This window comes from Pseudonaja textilis, chromosome 5 (assembly GCF_049901715.1).
Source record: "Pseudonaja textilis isolate UNSWEBS1 chromosome 5, rPseTex1.2, whole genome shotgun sequence".
Classification (NCBI taxonomy): domain Eukaryota; kingdom Metazoa; phylum Chordata; class Lepidosauria; order Squamata; family Elapidae; genus Pseudonaja; species Pseudonaja textilis.
Window position 1 is genome coordinate 43849341 of NC_141994.1, and position 19783 is coordinate 43869123.

Genomic DNA, 19783 nt, shown 5'->3' on the forward strand with positions numbered 1-19783 from the left:
TCAACAAAATATATTAATGATGATTGTTGCTTCCATTTTGCTTTAGTAGCAACTCTGCTTTAAATTTGTGGGATCCTCTACTCTGCATCTAATGTAACTTCCCACACCTTGCCATCTTCCAGATGTTTTAGGACTATATGCTCATTCTGCTGAGTAGGAATTGTAGATACTACATGCCTACAGAGCACCAACTTGGGGAACTTTGTTTCATTGATATATAAGGAAAGGCATATTTATTTTATTCAGGGTAGAATATATATAAGTTTACCCCAATCTGTTCTAATAATAAACAAGGTGGAATGTGTAATTACTTAACATCATTTTAAAGTTCTCTCCTTTATTGTCTCGGTTCCATCTACACCCACGTACAACTTACCTGGTTTTGACATCCTGGAAGCTCTTCAATTTATTCAGCACTCAGTGACTCTAAGAAGCTGTTCAAACTGAAGGAAAGCAACTGGCTCTGTGACATCTGCAGTGTCTTGGGAACAAAAGTACAGTTGGATTGAAGAGCTAAGGTACCACTTCTTAACTTCCTTAAATAGAATATTAAATATTAAAAAAAATAGAAACCAAAAAGCCCTCTGAAAAATAGACTCCTGTTGCTACACAATTGGCAATCTAATTGATCAAATGTGAAAGCAAACAACCATCAATGCTTGTTTAGTGTTTGCAGGTATTGCCTAAAAGGCAGAGATATAGTTTAGAAACAGTGTCCATTGTGATAATTAAATCTATAGAACTATAGATAAAACCTGAACAATGAAACTTATTTTATACTAAGAAAAGTTAGGTTGTTTCTGATGCATTATTGCTATATTGCAACCAAATATCAAAACGTTTCCTGAATATATATTTTTTACCTTAATGCTGACTTAACAATCTGATCTAGATGGAAGGAAATCATATCTTTAGTTATAGTGAATGATAAAATGACTTGCTAGATATGTTTAAAAAACTGAATTGGTATATAATCAACATAGGAAATAAAAGTAGGTTTGAATCTTGGGAACTTTTAGTCTTGTGTATAGAACTATAGAAGAACTTCCTCAATTGTTAAGATTCAATTCTATAAGAACTAATATGCACATAATTTGGAAGGCATGGACCCTATGTTTTGCTTGGTATAGTAAATTTTTGGGCAATGTCTAAATTTTTATTCTGAATTAATTTTTTTGGCATTTGAGATACGGTTATGTTGTTGATTACTTTGAAAATAGATAGTTGCAACAAATTGCTAATTCAAGAACTGAGGAAGATAAAAGGGAATAAATAGATAGATTCAGTAATAAACTGCTTTGTTTAATAGAGAAACTTGTACTGCACAAGCAGGATTTGAATTGATTTATTCCTGATATTTTTATATACCACGTTTTCAAAAACTCCATGCCTATCTTTTACCAAACACTTTTGATCCAACAATAGTTATAATTCTTTGGAAAACTTCAAAGGCAACAATTTTTAACTTTAAAAGATATTTATCTTTTTGCTCAATAATCTGACAATTATATGTGCTAGCCACATGAAGTAATTTGCTGATTTTTAATTCATTATTATATACTCTATGGAATGAGCTATGGTACCAAAGCAAAAAGAAAATGTTGTGGTATTATAGTTAATTAAATTTACTTGACATTTACTTTCATTGTTCAGCTATAGGGCAAATACTGTGACTATTTATACACTGTTTTTAAGCCTTCCGTAACTGTTTTGAAAGCATTATTATTTCAGAAATAAAATGTAACTGTCTAATTCAGTAGGAAGAACAGATTTTAGCAGTACTATAAGTAGTTTAATGTCTTTTTAGACAACAGATACTAAAGACTTCAACCAAGTTATTTACATAAACGATACATTCGGGGGGGGGAGCAAAGTTTAAAAGCAAGTAGGCATACATCTGAAAGACATATTTTTATTAGATTTCTCTTAGATTCCTTCAGAGTTGAATTGTAGGCTATTTTGAATTTTTTGGTTCAAATTACATTGTGCTAAAATGCTTTATTTTTTTCCCAGTTTCCAAATTGTGTTACCTTCTCCTCTTCTATCCCTTCTGATTATGCACTATTTTCCCTGAAGATGCACATTGGAGGAAATTATTAATCATAGTTCAGTATGTTTGTATAGTTACTTTAATGATTAAACTTGAATATTGTTGAAGATAGAGAAAAGATAGGGACAAGAGAATTTTTGTCCAGATTAGCATCATACTGATCAATGAACTTTAGTAATTAATTACTGGAATATTGATTGTTTTAAATTACCATTTGAAACCATCAGAAAGCATTTTCACTCACACGGTGCCATGCACTTCCATTGGCCATCCTGTACGCCAAGTATAAAAAGATACCATTGACAGAAAGATTCTGTTTCTGTGGCTCAGGAGAGGAGGAGACCATTGGTCACATACTACTTTGATGTTCCTTTTATACAGAGATTAGGAAAAAAAACTTATTCTATCAATAATTGTTAGGTATCCTGGCCGTTCCAATACTGCTTATCTCCAATTGCTGCTTAAGGACAAACAGTCCATAACAGAGGTGGTATTCAGCAGGTTCTGACCAGTTCTGAAGAAACAGTAGTGGAAATTTTGAGTAGTTTGGAGAACCGGCAAATACCAACTCTGAATGGAGATTTTACAGTATCCACACCCACCAAGCTACGCTCACAGAACCGGTCGTAAAAAAATTTGAATCCCACCACTGGTCCATAACTAGAGTTCAGGTAGCTAGATTCTATGCAGCCGCACTGGGGATTCATCAGAAACATGTGTCTAATCCACCATAGTTATTTTATACAACAAATGTGGCAAACCCATTGCACTGCTTATCCTTCCCTTTTAGTATTAAACCCTTTTAGTATTAGACAGTTTATGGATTGTAATTTTAGTTTAGTTAGACCATGTATAATTGACAGATTGGATTTTATCATAGATTTTAGTTGTTATTTATTATTTTATACTAGAATTTTTAATTGTATATTTACTGAGTGTTTTTATTTGTTCTGGTCTCTGGTCTATGACTGTAATAAACTGAATTGAATTATCCTGTTTTTTAGAAGACTTATTTAGAAGAATATAGCTCAGAAAAATTCTACTCAGAATGTTCTGAACATGCCTCTATACTTCAATTAAACCTGGATTTTCCCCAAACTTATGGACACTTCCTTTTAAACTCTGACTAATAAAGGAGAGGCACTGATTGGACTGGTTTTCTCTTTTTTACATAATGAGGCAAAGATGGACAAAAAAACGGGCCAAACAAGGAACATTGTTACTTCATGCAATAAGTTGTTGTTCTGGTTAGCCAAGAAGTAAGGGTTTTATAGAGCTTGATGCCATTTCATTGGCTTGGAAAGTCAGTTGAGAAATTGAAGATCAGCTCTGTAGTGGGGAAGACATTTACATTCTTTAAGTGAGTCATTAAGGTTACCTGGAAGTTTGTCTGTGTCATCAGGGTCACCTGAGTAGTGCAATTGGGTATGGAACCTTCTTGGAACTGTTGAACACAACACAAACAAAACCTCCAGGTACCCTTAATGACTGGGTAACAGAATGCAAATGACCAGCTGTCTGCAAGGAGTATAAATCCTTCCATTCCCCATCATCCAGTCAGAGCTGAAGAAACTTCTTAGATGAGAAGCGAAACATTTTCAAAGAAAAACCAGAAAGTACAATTGCCTCTTGAAAAAGCACCTTTGGTGTAATACAGATAGTCCTTGAGTTATGACCACAACTGAGCCCAAAATTATTTCTGTTCCTAAGTGAAACAATTGTTAAGTGAGTTTGCCCTGTTTTACGATATTTCTTGCCACAGTTGTTAAGTGAATCATTGGATTTGTTAAGTTGGTAACATGATTGTTAAGTGAATCTGGCTTCCCCAATTGCTTGTCAAAAGGTTGCAAAAGCTGATCACACGACCCTGGGATACTGCAACCATCATAAGTATGAACCAGTTGCCAAGCATCTGTATTTTGATCACATGATGCTGCAATGGTCATAAATGTGGAAAACGGTCATAAGTCACTTTTTCAGTGCTGTTGTAATTTTGAATGGTCACTAATGAAATATTTTAAGTTGAGGACTACCTGTAATATCAATATCAATAGCATTAGGTTTATATATGGCTTCATTGTGCTTTACAGCCCTCTCTAAACAGTTTTCAGAGTCAGCATATCGCCCCAACAATCTGGGTCCTCATTTTACGGACCTCGGAAGAATGGAAAGCTGAGTCAATCTTGAGCTGGTGAGACTCAAACTGCTGAACTGCTGGCAGCCAGCAGTCAGCAGAATTAGCCTGCAATACTGCATTCTAACTACTGCGTCACTTCAGTAATGTCACCAGAAGGATAAACAGTGGGATTTTAAACATGTTTTCCCTCCTAACAAAGTCTTAAAGTAACATTAGCTTCTATCTGGATATCAATGGGAAATTATGCCACTCTTATTCAGTTGTTTGCTGGCAATTTTAAACTGCCAAATAGGATGTATGAATGCACTATATAGAATCTGGGTTTCCTGCTGCTTTCTAAGAACTGGTTGAAGATAGAAGATGATGCTGATGTTAAAAGTCCTGATTACGCTCCCCCCAAAGCATCATATTCAAGATGTAAGAATAGGTGCTGAATATAATCACTGTCTCCTAGGTTCAAGGGATTAAAATACTCGACTTCAAAGCTTATTTTGAAGCAACTGGATTTATTTAGTGCTAGACAAAATATTGCCTGAAATGCAGCATATTTCACTTTAAAGGTGCTGGAATAAAAATACATTCATAAATAGAATAGAACAAAATAATTAATGTTCTCATCAGTTTTATGTCCTGCACTTCACCTGTTTCTTTTCCTTTACACCTTAATTCCTGACAGCCACACAGAACTGAAATCACAAATTATGAGGTGGGAAGTTTCTGTTGACTCTCCATCTAGTGTTTAGGCGGAGAAATGTACATTATATTCATCTAAATATTTGAACAAAAGACTCAGGTAAGATCCTATCTACTTTATTAGGTAAATGCCACAACAAACGGAAACTGAAGGATGTTTATAAACTTCACCCATTGAGCAGAAGTAAAAATGAACATATAAATAAGAAATTGATTTATTTTCTGCCCTGAGTGAGGGATTTAATGATTTATAGGATCCCTTCACTACTATGATTCTGTGAAGGCAGTCAAAGCTCACACCTGTGGCCGATGTCATACTTTAATCCAGATTAATAATCTTTGTAGGCTGACCCAAACAGTGCCCATGAATGATGACCTCACCAAGCTTAAGAATTTCTGATGTTCCAAATTAAGTAATGTTTTCTATACGTTGACCACATACTTTTCAAGATTTGTGGCTTTAGCCAGTAAGTATAAGGTTGAACATTCTGAAGACTACTTTAAAGCAAAGGTGTGCAATTTATTTCTATCCAAGGCTTTACTTGACCTTTCAACGTCATGCCATCTGGCCACACTGCAAAAAGTAGGAATAGCAGGACAAAAAGTCTTTTCCCTCTAAATAATAATGTGTGAGTTGGGGATCATCTTATATTCACTGTTAAGAATAAACAAAACAGAGGAATGGGCCAGACATATAAATAACTGCTGAACTCTCCCTGCTGCCTAGCACCTTGGCCATTACTTGAAAGGTGCTATTTGACATCTTTGGAAACAGTCTCCAGGTTTTACTAAAGACTATTCGAGGACTGGGCAGGTGGCCTTGGGTTGGGCTCTGAATGGGGTCTCTCTTCATCACTAGTCTATTAAGGATTAAGCAAGCAATGCCAGTCTTATTTTCATAGACTGGTAATGAAGTATTATCTTATTACTTCCAAGGTGTAACTCTAGTTCTTCAGTTGTAACCTTTGCATTTTGGCTCATTATTGACACATTGCTATTATCATTCTAGTGTTCATTTTTGCTTGTTAACATTATTAATTTGATTCATATTATTACACAATCTTCTCTTTTCACCATTGGTAATTTCTCGTGTAATCTTTTTTTTTTTAGAAAAAACTTTATTAATTTTCTCGTGTAATCTTATTGTATAAAATAATATTTCTCCCCCCCAATCATTAGAATGCAACAAATTATCAGTAGAATTGGTTAAACTTTAACTGTTTCTGTAGTCATTTATGTAGTTTTACAATCATTTTCTTTTATTCCACTATCTTATATATTTCTTGTAGTGAGGATAAAATGTGAGCTAAATTCCTCTAAGGAGTGTGCATGTAAGTACAAATAAAATTTAATAATTAGATTAGTAGGAGAAGGAGACCCAGATTTTAGTTCACACAGAAATTCACTGGGTGACTGGGGCGGGCAGTCTCTCTTAGTCAACCTACCTCAAAGGGCTGTTATTCTGAGGGAAAATAGATGTATGTAAAAATGTTATTATACCAAAGGTGGAATACAAATTATATATGCACATATGCTTCCTTTCAGCAAAAGGCCTCAGTCTGATTGTTATTGAAAGACAGCTGCCAAAATAAAACCAAGAACCCTGAACTGAGCAACAGTTTTAATACAGAAATTGAAGAGTTTTCAAAGGTCTGAAGCTCCTCATCAGTAAGTTATACCATTGGATTGATGGTTTAGGCAGCTGAGTTAGCATTATTTTAGGTCTGTGTGTCTGGTTTTGATTATTCTAGTTTGGCTGTTTCTGTAGTCATTTATGTAGTTTTACAATCATGTAGTTTTGTAGTTTTACAAGGATAACCATATGTGTTATATTTACCTCGGGTTTCTGTGGAAAGATCTGTTGGCCCTTTTCACTGAAATGCACTTTTGTAATGTTTCACAGAATATGACATGTTGAATATTAATCTCTATAACAACATTGATTTATTAGTTCTTAATAAGTGTGAAATCAAAGTATAGTGTGATGGAGGCTATGCATAAGTTTGGCAATCTAATGAATCATAACTTTACTAAAAGTAAAAGTAATACATGTAAAGCAGCTGTTAAACAGATATAAATTATATTTTATTTTAGTCAAACTATATTTGAAGGTGAGATGTTAATGTTTTCTGTAGACCTCTGAGTAGGTCCATATAGTTTATCCTTCTATTGCTGAAGAATAAATCTTTTAGGAATTACTGTGTTCAGGCATCACATTACTCATGAGTTATTGTAACACAAACTAGTCTAGCTTCCACCACCACTCCAGCTTAGCTGAATATCAAAATGATTTGTTTGCCACTGGTTGTACATTTTACTGATTACTTGAAAAACAAAGAGTTTTGGTGCAGAGTTCAGCAGCCACCAAAAAAGCTAATGCAATGCAATGTGCAGCAGCAGCCCAAAAAGCTAATGCAATCCTAAATTGTATTAACAGAGGGATACAATCAAGATCAAGGGAGGTACTAATACCACTCTGTTAAGCCTTAGTAAGACCACACCTAGAGTACGCATCCAGATTTGTACGCATCCACATTACAAAAAAGATGTTAAGACTCTAGAAAAAGTACAGAGAAGAGCAACCAGGATGATTAGGGGACTGGAGATTAAAACATATGAAGAATGGTTACAGGAACTGGGCTTGGCTAGTCTAGTAAAGAGAAGGACTAGGGGAGACATGATAGCAGTCTTCCAATATTTGAGGGGCTGCCACAGAGAGAAAGGGGTCAAGCTATTTTCTAAACCTCCTGTAGGCCAGACAAAGAATGGATGGAAACTGAACAAGGAGAGGTTTAACCTGAAAATAAGGAGAAACTTTCTGACAGTGGAAACAATCAACCAATGGAACAGCTTGCCCTCGGAAGTTGTGGGAGCGCCATCAGTTGAGACTTTCAAGAAGAGATTGGACTGCCATTTGTCAGAAATGGTGTAGAGTCTCCCACTTGGTGGGGGGTTGGACTAGATAACCTACAATGTCCTTTCCAACTCTGATTATCTGTTATCTGTTACTTGCTACATCAGGGAATAGTTTTCACTTAAATGTAAAAGGCCAAGATATTTATGATCAGCAATTTTACTGGATCAGAGGACACTCTGCAGGCTAGTCTTAGATAAGGAAACTAATTTTAATATACCCAAGAGCCGTTAAAAGTGTCCATTCCCGTCATATTAGAAACTTATTATTTTTGATAACACTCTCTTCCTTTGTGCTTTCTATGTTGTGAATTTTCCTAATATTCCCTAGACACCTTTTGTCACTTCACTCAAGATTGCACCCACAATTTTCTGATTGTATCAATATTATGACTATTTTGTTCTTTTCCTTTTATAAGAAAATAGTAAGCCAACCAAGTTGAGATTAACTGTACCTTCGTTCATAACCAAACAATTATCAGTTGGTAACTCTTTACATTTCTGATACGTTTTGGACTCAGGCTGGGTCTTGCCCAATAAATTACTCAGTTATAATTATATTGGCCATTTGTGGCTTTAACCTCCCAAAGAAATGTTGTAACAGTTTCTTTTGAGTATTGTAATTGCTTTCTCAATGACTGGAAAATAACTGAAAAGCTCAAGGTTCATTGCTTATCAGAGAACACAGAATTTTATATATACATATTTGTCAATATGTAGCTGCCAGGATATCAATTATTATATTCACATTAAGATTACTTAATGTACCACTTCTAGAAATGTACTCAAAAGGCCTGACAATAAGTGATAGTTTCACATAAAGCATAAAAACAAAAATTAACAAATTCTTAAAATAATAGAAAATTAAAATTCTGTTTAAATTCTATTCATTTCTTTCTAAGACGTATTTTCTCCTAAAACTACCCAGTAATACTATCACTAAAAGTAATTTTCATAATCTGTCAGAGAAATCAGTAGTATTCCAAAAGAAATGGCCCTGTTATGGAGATGAACTGTCATTGTCTAGCACTTCTTTTGCTAAACTTCCAGTCATGATGGATTCAACCCCCTCAACAGCATTGCTTTCTCTAGAAAACGCTGTGCATGAAATCTATATCTCAAATTGCCCATATTTTGAAAGATATGAAATTCAGGTCTAATAGATCTAAAAAGGTCTGAAAGTGAAACTACTGAATCTCATATTGTCTTAAGTGATTATCACCTTCTTAGAACCTTAGAAGTTAGAACCGTGGGGTGCCCTTTTTTGTCTCCTCATAATAAACTGGGGGTGACTTGGCCATGTGTTCAAAGCACTCACACTGAATTCATTCTCTTGTTCATCCTTTCCTTTCCCTGCTTTTTCTTCTGCTTAACTTCTATGATTTTTCTCGGAAATAATGGAAAATAGTAGTTAAATAATATAAATATCTGAGTGGAGTATTTATTCTGAGATTGCTACTGCTGGGGCTTACAACTTGTCTGGCTAGTTTGATTATTGATTACTTGGCTAAGACTTCAGGTGCAAAATTATTTTATCTGTTGTTGGTTTCTGCTTCTAGGCAACATTCATTACTTAATTCTGTTCTTATCATCTCTATTTTTTACATCTCTGTTTTTCAAGTAATCAGTTTGTTTGCTCACTGTACATGAAATGTACAACCAGTGGCAAAAAAATCATTTTGACATGCAGCTATACTGGAGTAGTAGTGGAAGCTAGGCTTGTTTGTGTTACAATCACTCGTGAATAATGTGATGCCTGAACACAGTAACTAAAAAGAAGTTCTTGAGTTAATGCAGGAGAAAAATGGCAAGACAGTAATTCCAGGCAGAGTATCAAACAGTGAACTATTCATGGTTAATAAATAGTGCGCTTAAAGAAAATTTATACTGAAGCTGTGCCATAAGCCTGTAAAAACAGGGAAGGAGTGATATTTAACTTTGGAGATGGAAGAAGTGATCTTCAGCCCTTATGGATTCATGCACAAGGTAGAGTCTTCATAACTGTGGTTAAATATCAGAAAAATGACTAGCTAAATATGCTTTCAATTGTGATATATAAGATTTAGTATTTTTGTCATTATTAGCCAGAATTATGTTTAACTTGTTTCAGAACACAAGTTCTGAAACAAGTGCGGAATTCTGACTTTTTATATTATTGAACATATCTAACATTACTTTATGTTAGGTTGCAGTAATCTTGTGCTATCCAGGTGTTTTGGAGCATGACAGTTGCTTATTTTTTTTTATTTTTTTTTAAATAAACTTTATTAATTTTACTTTTTTAAAAAAAAGACAACAACACAGCTATAAATTATATACAACAAAGAGACGCACCGGTCTTGGCATAAGCCAAGAGGGAAAGAAAGGAAAGTTTGAGAGAGGAAAGAGGGAAAGGGAAGAGAAGGGGGAAAAGTGGGGAAAACAAAGGTAGGAAAGACAATTATAATAAAACCATATTTTGTGACTGTCAGTAAGGTCTTTTCTTCTTCAAAGCTATCGTCGGCCTTAGTCTTCTTAGCGGTGAACTATCTTTGATTAAGCCAAATATACAAAGGATTCCAATTGCTAGAATAAATTGAAGATTCTTTATTTTTTAATGCTTGGGTTAGATTGTCCATTTCTGCACATTGTAAAATTTTCTGAATGACCATAAGTTCAGTGGGGATAGAAGGTAGTTTCCAGCACTGGGCAAATGCCAGTCTGGCCGCGGTTAAGATATGGATTGTAATATACTTTGATTTTTTGGATATTCGTTTATCAAAAATTCCTAGAAGGAAGGACTCCGGTTTGTACTCAATCTGTTCCATGGTTATTTCCTCTAGCCAGTGCCTAATTTTTTTGCCAATACTTCTGGGTTTCCTTGCATGACCACCACATGTGGAAGAAGGTACCTTCTATGTTTTGACATTTCCAACACTTGGGGCTCGTGTTGGGGTGCATCTTGGCCAATCTCGAAGGAGGCAGGTGCCATCTATAAAACATTTTATATAAGTTTTCTTTATAAGCTGCTGATTTCGTGATCTTAATGTTCCTGTTCCAGACCTTTTCCCATTCTGCTAGGGTAATGCTCCGACCCACATTTCTGCTCCACGCAATCATATTTCCCTTGACAATTTCTTGTTCCAGTTCTGTTTCTAATAAATATTTGTAAAATTTAGATATATTTTTTTACTTGGTCCTAATAGAATTTTGTCTAGAGTCTGTAATTTATTGTAGATTCCAAATTCTTTAATGTCTTGTTTGTATTTACTATGAATTTGAAGGTACACCCACTGATCAATTATAAATCCTCGTTCTTGTAATTCTTGTCGTGTTTTTAACTTTCCTTGTAGGTCTAATAAATTTTCATACTTAATCATTTTGGTTATATCCAAATTATTAGGGTGTACTATCGCTTCCATTGGAGACAGCCAAATCGGTATTTTTAGATAAAGTTTTTTACGTACTTTTTTCCAATTAGTTAATAAAGCGTCCCTAATAAGATGCCTATGGAAATATGATTGCCTGGGTTTCCCTGATTCCCACAGAAAGGCATGCCATCCTTTCTGCATATCGTGGCCTTCTAATACTAGTGTTCTTTTGTTGGTTAGGTTTACCCAATCCTTTATCCATAGTAAGGTGGCTGCCGTATGGTATATTTCCCAGTTTGGCAAGGCTAACCCTCCTCTGCTTTTCACAAATCTTGTAGGGCTTTTACGTTAATCCTAGCTTTTTCCCCTGCCAAATGAAATTCAATGTTATCTTGTTTAGTTCCATAAAAATTTTTTATTTAGTTTGATTGGAATTGTCTGGAATAAATATAGAAATTTTGGCAGAATATTCATCTTAATCAAAGCAATCCTGCCCAATAAGGAAAGTTGTAACTTGCTCCAGAAATCCAAGTCTTTCTTAGATTGTTGAAGAAGTTTGTCATAATTATTTTCTTTTAACGATTTACTTTGTGGAGTTAGCCAAATTCCTAAGTATTTAATTTTTTTTGTCACCTGTATTCCCATTGTTGTCTCTAGCTTTTTATTCTGGTCTCCTGTTAAATTTTTAGTCATTAATTTTGTTTTTCCCCTGTTTATTTTAAATCCCGCGACTTCTCCAAATCGTTCTAGTTCTTCTAATAAGTTGTGTCCTTTTTCTATAGGCTCCTCCAGAAAAAAACCAAATCATCAGCGAAAGCCTGTAGTTTATATTCTTCTGATTTGATCCTCAGACCTCTAATTCTCAAATTTTGCCTAATGTACGTCAGAAGAGATTCTAGGCGAATATGAAAAGCAGAGGGAGAGAGGGCAACCCTGTCTTACCCCCTTTTCTATTTTTATTGGGCCAGTTTGTTCCCCATTTATTAGAATGTTTGCCTGTTGAGTGTGGTAAATTGTTGTGATGACATTTTCAAATCTGGTGCCAAGATTCATATTATATATTTTTTGAATTAAGAAATGCCAATTTAAATTGTCGAATGCTTTTTCAGCATCCAAGAACATAAATGCAAATTGTTTTTCCGGGTGGGCTTCATAGTATTCTGAAATGTCTATCACTGTTCTTAAATTATTCTTAATTTGTCGAAATGGGAGAAATCCATTTTGATCTTCATGGATATAAGTGTTTAAAACCTGTTTTAATCTATTAGCTATTATAGAAGAGAATAATTTGTAATCTGCATTCAGGAGTGAAATTGGTCTATAATTATTAATAAGTCTGTGGTCTAGGTCCTCCTTCGGGATCAGCGAAATTAAGGCTCCCCTCCACGAGTCCGGCATCTTGGCTGCTAAGAGTACAATTGCAAAAACAAATCTTAGCAGAGATGACTTCCACAACAACCACGGCCCTGAAAACAGGAAGGAAGAACAATCAGACCTTGTTGACAACTCTGGCATCTGCCTCCCCAACAACGCAGAAAACTATAGAAGAGACCTTGAAAGGAGAAAAACAACCGACTGTTACGAATGCCAACTTACAAGTGACATTATTATCCCTGCAAGAATCAATGCAAGAATCGATGTCTAGAATGCAGGAGATTATGATTAGGAATCATAATGAGACCAGAGCAGATATTAGCGAACTGCAGGAAGAAATGGGTAAATTAAAAGAGGAGATGAGAGCAGATATACAGAGAGTTGAAGATAGGGTTGGGACAATGCAATTGGTCATGGAAAGAACTGAATTAAAAATAAAAGAAATAGAGAACAGGACGGAACAAGTGGAGAGGAACCTAGAAAGGACTGAGGAAGATTTCAAAAATGTTAATAAAGAAATGGAAGATTCCTTGGTCCAACTTGAGATGGACAGAGCAGCTGCATACTTAAGGTTCCAAAATGTGGAGGAATCCAAAAATGAAGAATTAGAACAATTAATGGCAGGTTTGTTGGCTGAACTAGTAGAAAAGAGAAAGATGAATTACTCAAGGAATTTGATGAAATCTATAGGGTGAATACCAGCTATGCAAGGCGTCACAATTGCCCAAGGGAGATCCATATCCGTTTTTCAAGAAGATGCATGAGAGACCTAATATATAGAAAGGCCAGAGATGAGAGAATATTATATAAGGGCAAAGAGATTATAATTCTTAAGCAGATTCCAAGTAAAGTGAGGGCCATGAGGCAAGAATATAAATTTTTAGCTAATTACTTAAATAAAAACGAAATCTCATTTAAATGGCTAATCCCAGAAGGGATGCTAATATCATGGAAGGGAAGAAAAATTAAAATAGACTCAATTGAACAAGCACAAAACTTCCTAGAACAGCTAACAACCACGGAGGATCAACTCACTAGGGAGAAAATCCAAAGAAATATGCAGGAGGATCGTAACCGCCATAGGAACAAAGAAGAAGGATCTGTCCATATTCAAGGGAAAGACAACTTACATCGAGAAAGAGAAGAAACAACTCCATATCAACCACAAGAAGAGAGCCGTAGAGTTACGAGACAAAAAGCGAGGCAGACTTAAGTAAATGGACGAAGGAAAGAAAATTCTTTCCATTAATATAAACGGCCTAAATTCAAGAGCTAAAAGGAAAAGGACTCTAACCAAACTAATAAAACAAAATGTTGATATAATTTGCATACAAGAAACACACGTTAGGAAAAGTGAGGAGAAATTCCTAGAGTGTCCAAAACTGGGAAAATTATTTACAGCACCAGCAGATAAACACAAAAAGAAAGGCATCGCAATCTATGTGAGAGATGACTTAAAAGCGGAGTTAATCTGGGCGGACCCTGAAGGAAGAACACTGGTAGTACAAATCTCGATTAATGGCATTACACTCTTACTGGTAGTAATCTATGCCCCAAATGATGATCAAGGTAAATTTTTTAAACATCTCCATCAAAAAATAACAGAATTCGAAAATGGTAATATTATTCTGATTGGCGATTTTAACTCTATTGCTGACTACGGAAGGATCATAGTAATAGGAGTAAGAACAAAAAGGGAATAGAGAATTTTCTAAGCCATGTAAGGATATGTTGAATGAAATGAATCTGGTAGATATCTGGAGAAAATTAAATCCCAAAAAAGAACAGTTTACTTATTATTCTAATCCGCACAAAATTTGGACAAGAATAGATATGGCTTGGATAAACGGTGAATTGATTAATGAAATCAAAGATAGCGAAATCTTACCAAATGACTGGGCTGACCACAATCCAATTCAAATAACCTGGAGAGGTAGAGGAAAACCAAAGAAAAGATGGACTTTTAACACTCATTTAACAAAAGAAGAAGAATATATTAATAAACTGAAAGACAGTTGCTTATTTTGGTACTTTCAGACTGGGGACTGATAGATGGTAAAGACAAAAGCATCTGGAGGGTATCAGATAGCTTGATTTTGGTTGTTACAGATAGCTTTTGGACCTTTGGAAGTCTTCAGTCAACTAATAGAGTTGTGGGGGGGGGATCTTTGTAGGACTAATGTAATGTGTATTGAGTTTCCAATCTAGTGCCTTATGAATGTGTTTGGCTACAATTTTAATCATTATAGTTATTGATAGGAATTCTAGTCCTAAATATCTACACAGTGTTGGGTCAGAAAGGAGAGCAGTTATTGGACATAGCAGACATCATTGCCCCCACAGGTGGTATTCAGTAGGTTCTGACCAGTTCTGGAGAACCGGTAGTGGAAATTTTGAGTAGTTCGGAGAACCGGCAAATGCCACCTTTGACTGGAGATTTTCCCTGCCACGCCCACCAAGCCATGTCCACAGAGCTGGTAGTAAAAAAAAATTGAATTCCCCCCCACCCCCATGCATCCTGCTCCCTATCCACTATCTTTTAAATCATATTGCTGTACTTTCATTGTTTTTAGTTTCATTTTTTACTGTGTTTTATATGTTCAATTGTTATAATTTACATTTTACTGTTGCAAGCTGCCCAGAGTAGCCCTATGGTGAGATGGGGTGCAAATAAATTTAATAAATGAATTAAAATAACACAATTTTTCCATTCATCTAATGGAATTACTTCTAATTTATCTATAAAACATTCATTTGCATTGTTAATAAAACCTCAGAACAAATAGTAGAATTAAAATTACATTTACAGGACAATCATTACATTACAATTACAACTACATTACACAATATATCCATAGGTATACTTTTTAATTTGCAAAACAGAGTTGGATTTATATGGTTTTTGGGATGGAGGAAGAAAGAGATTAGTATTTAATAAGCATATAGAATGTCAATAAAAAGGCAACAACAGTAAAAATGAAGCTTTACTATCCTGATAGGACAATATAATATTATTTCTAGCAAAGATAGGGTTTAATTAAGGAAGCAAATTTTAATACTTCCTTCCTTTTTTCATTTAAGCAAATTTATTTTATTTTATTTGGTTTGTCAATTGCTTACAAGATAATAGGTATAAGTAAAAACATAGTTATGAATACATGGATACATATAAGAAAAATAAAAGAAACAATAGGACAGGGACGGTAGGCACATTGGTGCGCTTATGCACACCCCCTACAGATCTTTTAGGAAAGGGGTGAGGTCAATAGTAGAAAGTCTAAGGTTAAAGTTTTTGGAGTTTGGGGAAGAAACCGCAGAGTCAGGTAGAGTATTCCAGACATGGACCACTCTGTTGCTGAAGTCGTATTTCCTGCAATCAAGTTTGGAGTGATTAACCTTGAGTTTGTATCTATTGTTTGCTCTTGTATTGTTATGATTGAAGCTGAAGTATTCATTGACAGGTAGGACATTGCAATGTATGATTTTATGTACTATACTTAGATCGGACCGAAGGCGGCGTAGTTCTAGGTTTTCTAGGTCTAGAATTTCAAGTCTGGTGGCATAAGGTATTCTGCAACGAGTAGAGGAGTGGAGAACTCTTCGAGTATTGGTCTAGCAAATGTTTTGTATGCTCTAGTTAGTAGTGTAATATTACCAGAGGAAAAGCTATTTATTTATAAATATTATAGAAATTTGCTTTTTAAAATAGTAATAATCATATAGTTGTATAGGTAGTCTTCAAATTACAACCACAATTGGGACCATAATTTCTGTTGTTAAGCAAATGAGTTGGGCTACTTTTATGACCTTTTTGCCACAGTTGTTAAATGAATCATTGTAGTTGTTAGGCTAATCACATGGTCATTAAGTGAATCAGCTTCCTGCATTGACTTTCCTTGTCAGAAGCTGGCTAGGAGGTTCTCCAATGGCAATACCGTGACCCTGAGATGCTATAACCATCACTAATACATCCCTGTTGCCAAGCATCCAAACTGATCATGTGACCATGGGAATGGTACAATGGATGTAATGCGAGGACCGGTTGTGAGTCACTTTTTTTCAGTACCATTGTAATTTTGAACAGTCACTAAAAATGATTGTAAATCGAGGACTACTTGTAATAATAATATATAGTCTAAGAAGTAGACAAATTTCGTTATTCAGTATGAAACATTTTTTTTTATAGACAAAGAATGCTCAATAGATCTGCATGGAAATCCATGATATTGGCAAAAAGAATCCCCTTCTTGGTTACTGATCCATTATTCCTCAAGCAGGATGATTTTTTAAAAAAGTTTTCAAAGTCTTATGCTGCTATATAAAGTGAGCTGAACATGAGTAAATGATTTCAGCAGGCTAGGGAAGCGGGAATTACTCCAACTCGTTGTTGATTCCTGCAACTCGTTGTTGTTCAGGGTGCCAAACATCTCTGCTTTCTCTCTGCTTTATTCAAGGACGTCCCATGAAATGGAGCTGACCCTTGCTGAAAAAGAAGCAAATGGATTAGACAATCCCACTTTTATTGTAAGTTTATATTTTCATCTTAAATTAAGTATCTGTATAAAAGAGTTTCAATCACATAAATGAAAGAGCAAGAATGATGTGGGCAATAGTTGGTGTCATATGCAATCACTTGATCTGTTTATTTTAAAAACTGCATTTCCTCCTGAAATCTAACAGAACAGCATTTAGCACATTCAAATCTAAGCTGTAACTTTTGCTGCTTGTATTTCCCTTTTTTATTCTGGAAAAAAGTAGGAGAAAGAACTGCTATTCATTTTAATATGTGTCCTTCCTCCTATTTTTTCAGGTTATTAATCCACTATGAATCATTCTCTGTAATTTCCTTCTCGGTTTTTTGAAAAAGAGAATGTATTATTTCTTGCTATTCACAGTCTATCTGAAATAGAACAGACTGTGATAAATACGTTACAATTAAACAGGCTTTCACATTATATGTTTGGTGGTTTTTTTTAATACCACTTGTCATCAAAAGAAATCTTGAAACAGCTTTACAGACTTTTGCATATTCTTTCTCTCTTTCTTCTACTCCTACTCCTACTCCTACATGCCATTTATGTATTACATTTATAGCCATTTAGTTATAGTTTGAAATTTGTAGTTCTCTGAATTTAATTATTTCTTTCATTTGTATTGCCTTCTTAAATGTTTGTTGTTTCTTTTGAATGATCTGTCAATGTGGTTTATTTCTATGTGTCTGTTGACGGCTGATTTGTTGGAATGCCAAGTTTCCAGGAATTCCTTAGCAGTTTTGATTTGTTTTGGTCTAGGATACTCTGAGTTTTCTAGTTGAAATTGTGGTTGAGCTTATACTCCTGTATTAAGAGGGTGAGGAGTTTTCATCTTGTCTTCTGACTGCTACTTAGTATTCATGGATATGCTCTGCTAGCCTTCTGCCTGTCTATCTACATAGTGGCTGTTACAGACTTTACACTCTATGTTGTAGATAACTCCTGGTCTTTTTGAGTCCTTTGATTTCTTTAAGATGTTTTGGAGGTCTTTAGGTGGTGTGTGTGCTAGGTGGTGTGTGCGTGATTGTAATGGTTATTGTTTTTTTAAATGTTTTTGATGTAGTGTTATCTTTTTTATAGCTTATATGAGTTGTCTTGTAGTTGGTTAAGTGGTCAAGCATTTTTGATGAAATTGTGTGGGTATCCATTTTATTGGAAGATGTTGTATAGGTGGTCTGTTTCCTTTTCCTGATGTTCTGGGTTGCTATAGTGGGTTTATGTTCATTTTAATACTGCTTTTATACAGCTACTCTTGTGGGAGGTTAGTTTGTTAATGTGGTAATGAAGCACTTGGTTAGTGTCTGTTGAACCCTGAACTGTATATATTCTGTTTATATGAGAAGATTCATTGTTTCTGCAGACTGATGATGGCAAACATTGTAACATCCCTGAAGAAGATCCTACAGTTCTAGATTATGAAGAAAACCCAGAAGACTTCAGCAGGCAAGGTGGTAACAAGCTGGCATACACTGTCACAGATATACCTCCATGGCATCTTTGCATCTTCCTGGGAATTCAGGTAAATCTTCAAAGAACAAGTTAGCTGGGAATTCTTGGTAGGGGTATGTTGGGCAAAAAGGTGAATAAAAATGTGAGTCAGCTAACACAATATAAGGATGTCTGTCAGACAGACAGACATACAGATTGTCTGTGTCTGCCTGCTGCCATCTATCTATCTATCTATCTATCTATCTATCTATCTATCTATCTATCTATCAATCAATCTATCTATCATCTTCCCTGCAGATTTTCAGGAGTGGCTTGCCATTGCCCTCTTCCTAAGACTGAGAAAAAGGGACTGGCTCAAAGTCACCCAGTTGGCATCATGCTGGAGATGGGACTAAAAATCATGGTCTCCTGATTTCTAGTCCATGCCCCAAATATGTAAATATAATAAATAAATAAAAGAATCTAGAAGTCTTTTATTTTTCCTTACAAAGTATGACATTTATAGCAGCAGATATTTTCCTGTCAACAGTACAAAATCCTGTCAGTCACTTCAGTAGTGAGATAGGCAACATATAAATTTAATGAATAAATTTTAGAAAATAAACATTTTTAAAATTTCTGCTTCTGCTTCTAATTTATTGTTGTCCACTTCTTTTTGGTGAAGTGTATCTTCACCAGAAGGGAAACTAGTTCCTAGTTTTACCCAAGTCAATGAAGTGTGACAACTGCCATGCCTTGCATAACTGAACGTAGAGATTTATGTTCTATCTCTCCATTGCCTGAGGTCTTTGACAATACTTCACTTGTCTGTTCTTGTTTAAGTAGAAAATATTATATCTGGCATACTGGAAAAGCATTATTAATCAGTTCTTTCAAAAAGCAGTTTTCTGTTATAAGTCACTTCTTCATACTATCCTAAACATCAAGGGTGAAATTGGAACAGAGGGGATTCATGATGAGAGTTTCTACCATTTTACAGCTTCCTCGTTTTGGAGGAAGAAAACTGGACAACACCCACATAGCTAATCACAGCCTAAGCAGGTTTAGAATGTGTACTTATGGAGAAGGAATCATACTAAAATACACTAAACTGTTTGGATAGATTAAATGTAACCAATTCAAGTTAGCAAATAAATTAAATTAACTTTGCTTTCAACTAAATAAATCTATTCCAAAAAGTCAAAGAGGTTCCACCAAGGACTCCATAAGTGATTACTTAATTCAAATGCTATAAATAACTTATGAAGCAATTCGCAGGAGTGTACATGAAAAGAAAAACACCTAC

General features: G+C 35.0%; 1 protein-coding gene across 5 annotated transcripts in view; it reads left to right on the forward strand.

The window, feature by feature from the left end:
- The first annotated feature begins 385 nt into the window (after positions 1–385).
- LOC113434592 (solute carrier family 23 member 1-like) overlaps positions 386–19783 on the forward strand; it is a 45037-nt gene continuing 25639 nt past the window's right edge. The window contains exons 1-5 of one of the 5 annotated variants that reach the window (XM_087934665.1): positions 402–518; positions 4864–4980; positions 6426–6548; positions 16972–17041; positions 18410–18568. In XM_087934665.1, the coding sequence (XP_087790791.1) occupies positions 16985–17041; positions 18410–18568 (216 nt within the window). In that variant the 5' untranslated portion in view covers positions 402–518; positions 4864–4980; positions 6426–6548; positions 16972–16984. Of the gene's footprint in view, positions 519–2013; positions 2111–4863; positions 4981–6425; positions 6549–16971; positions 17042–18409; positions 18569–19783 lie in introns of all 5 variants that reach the window. The other 4 variants (XM_087934663.1, XM_087934662.1, XM_087934664.1 and 1 more) reach the window with 4 other exon arrangements.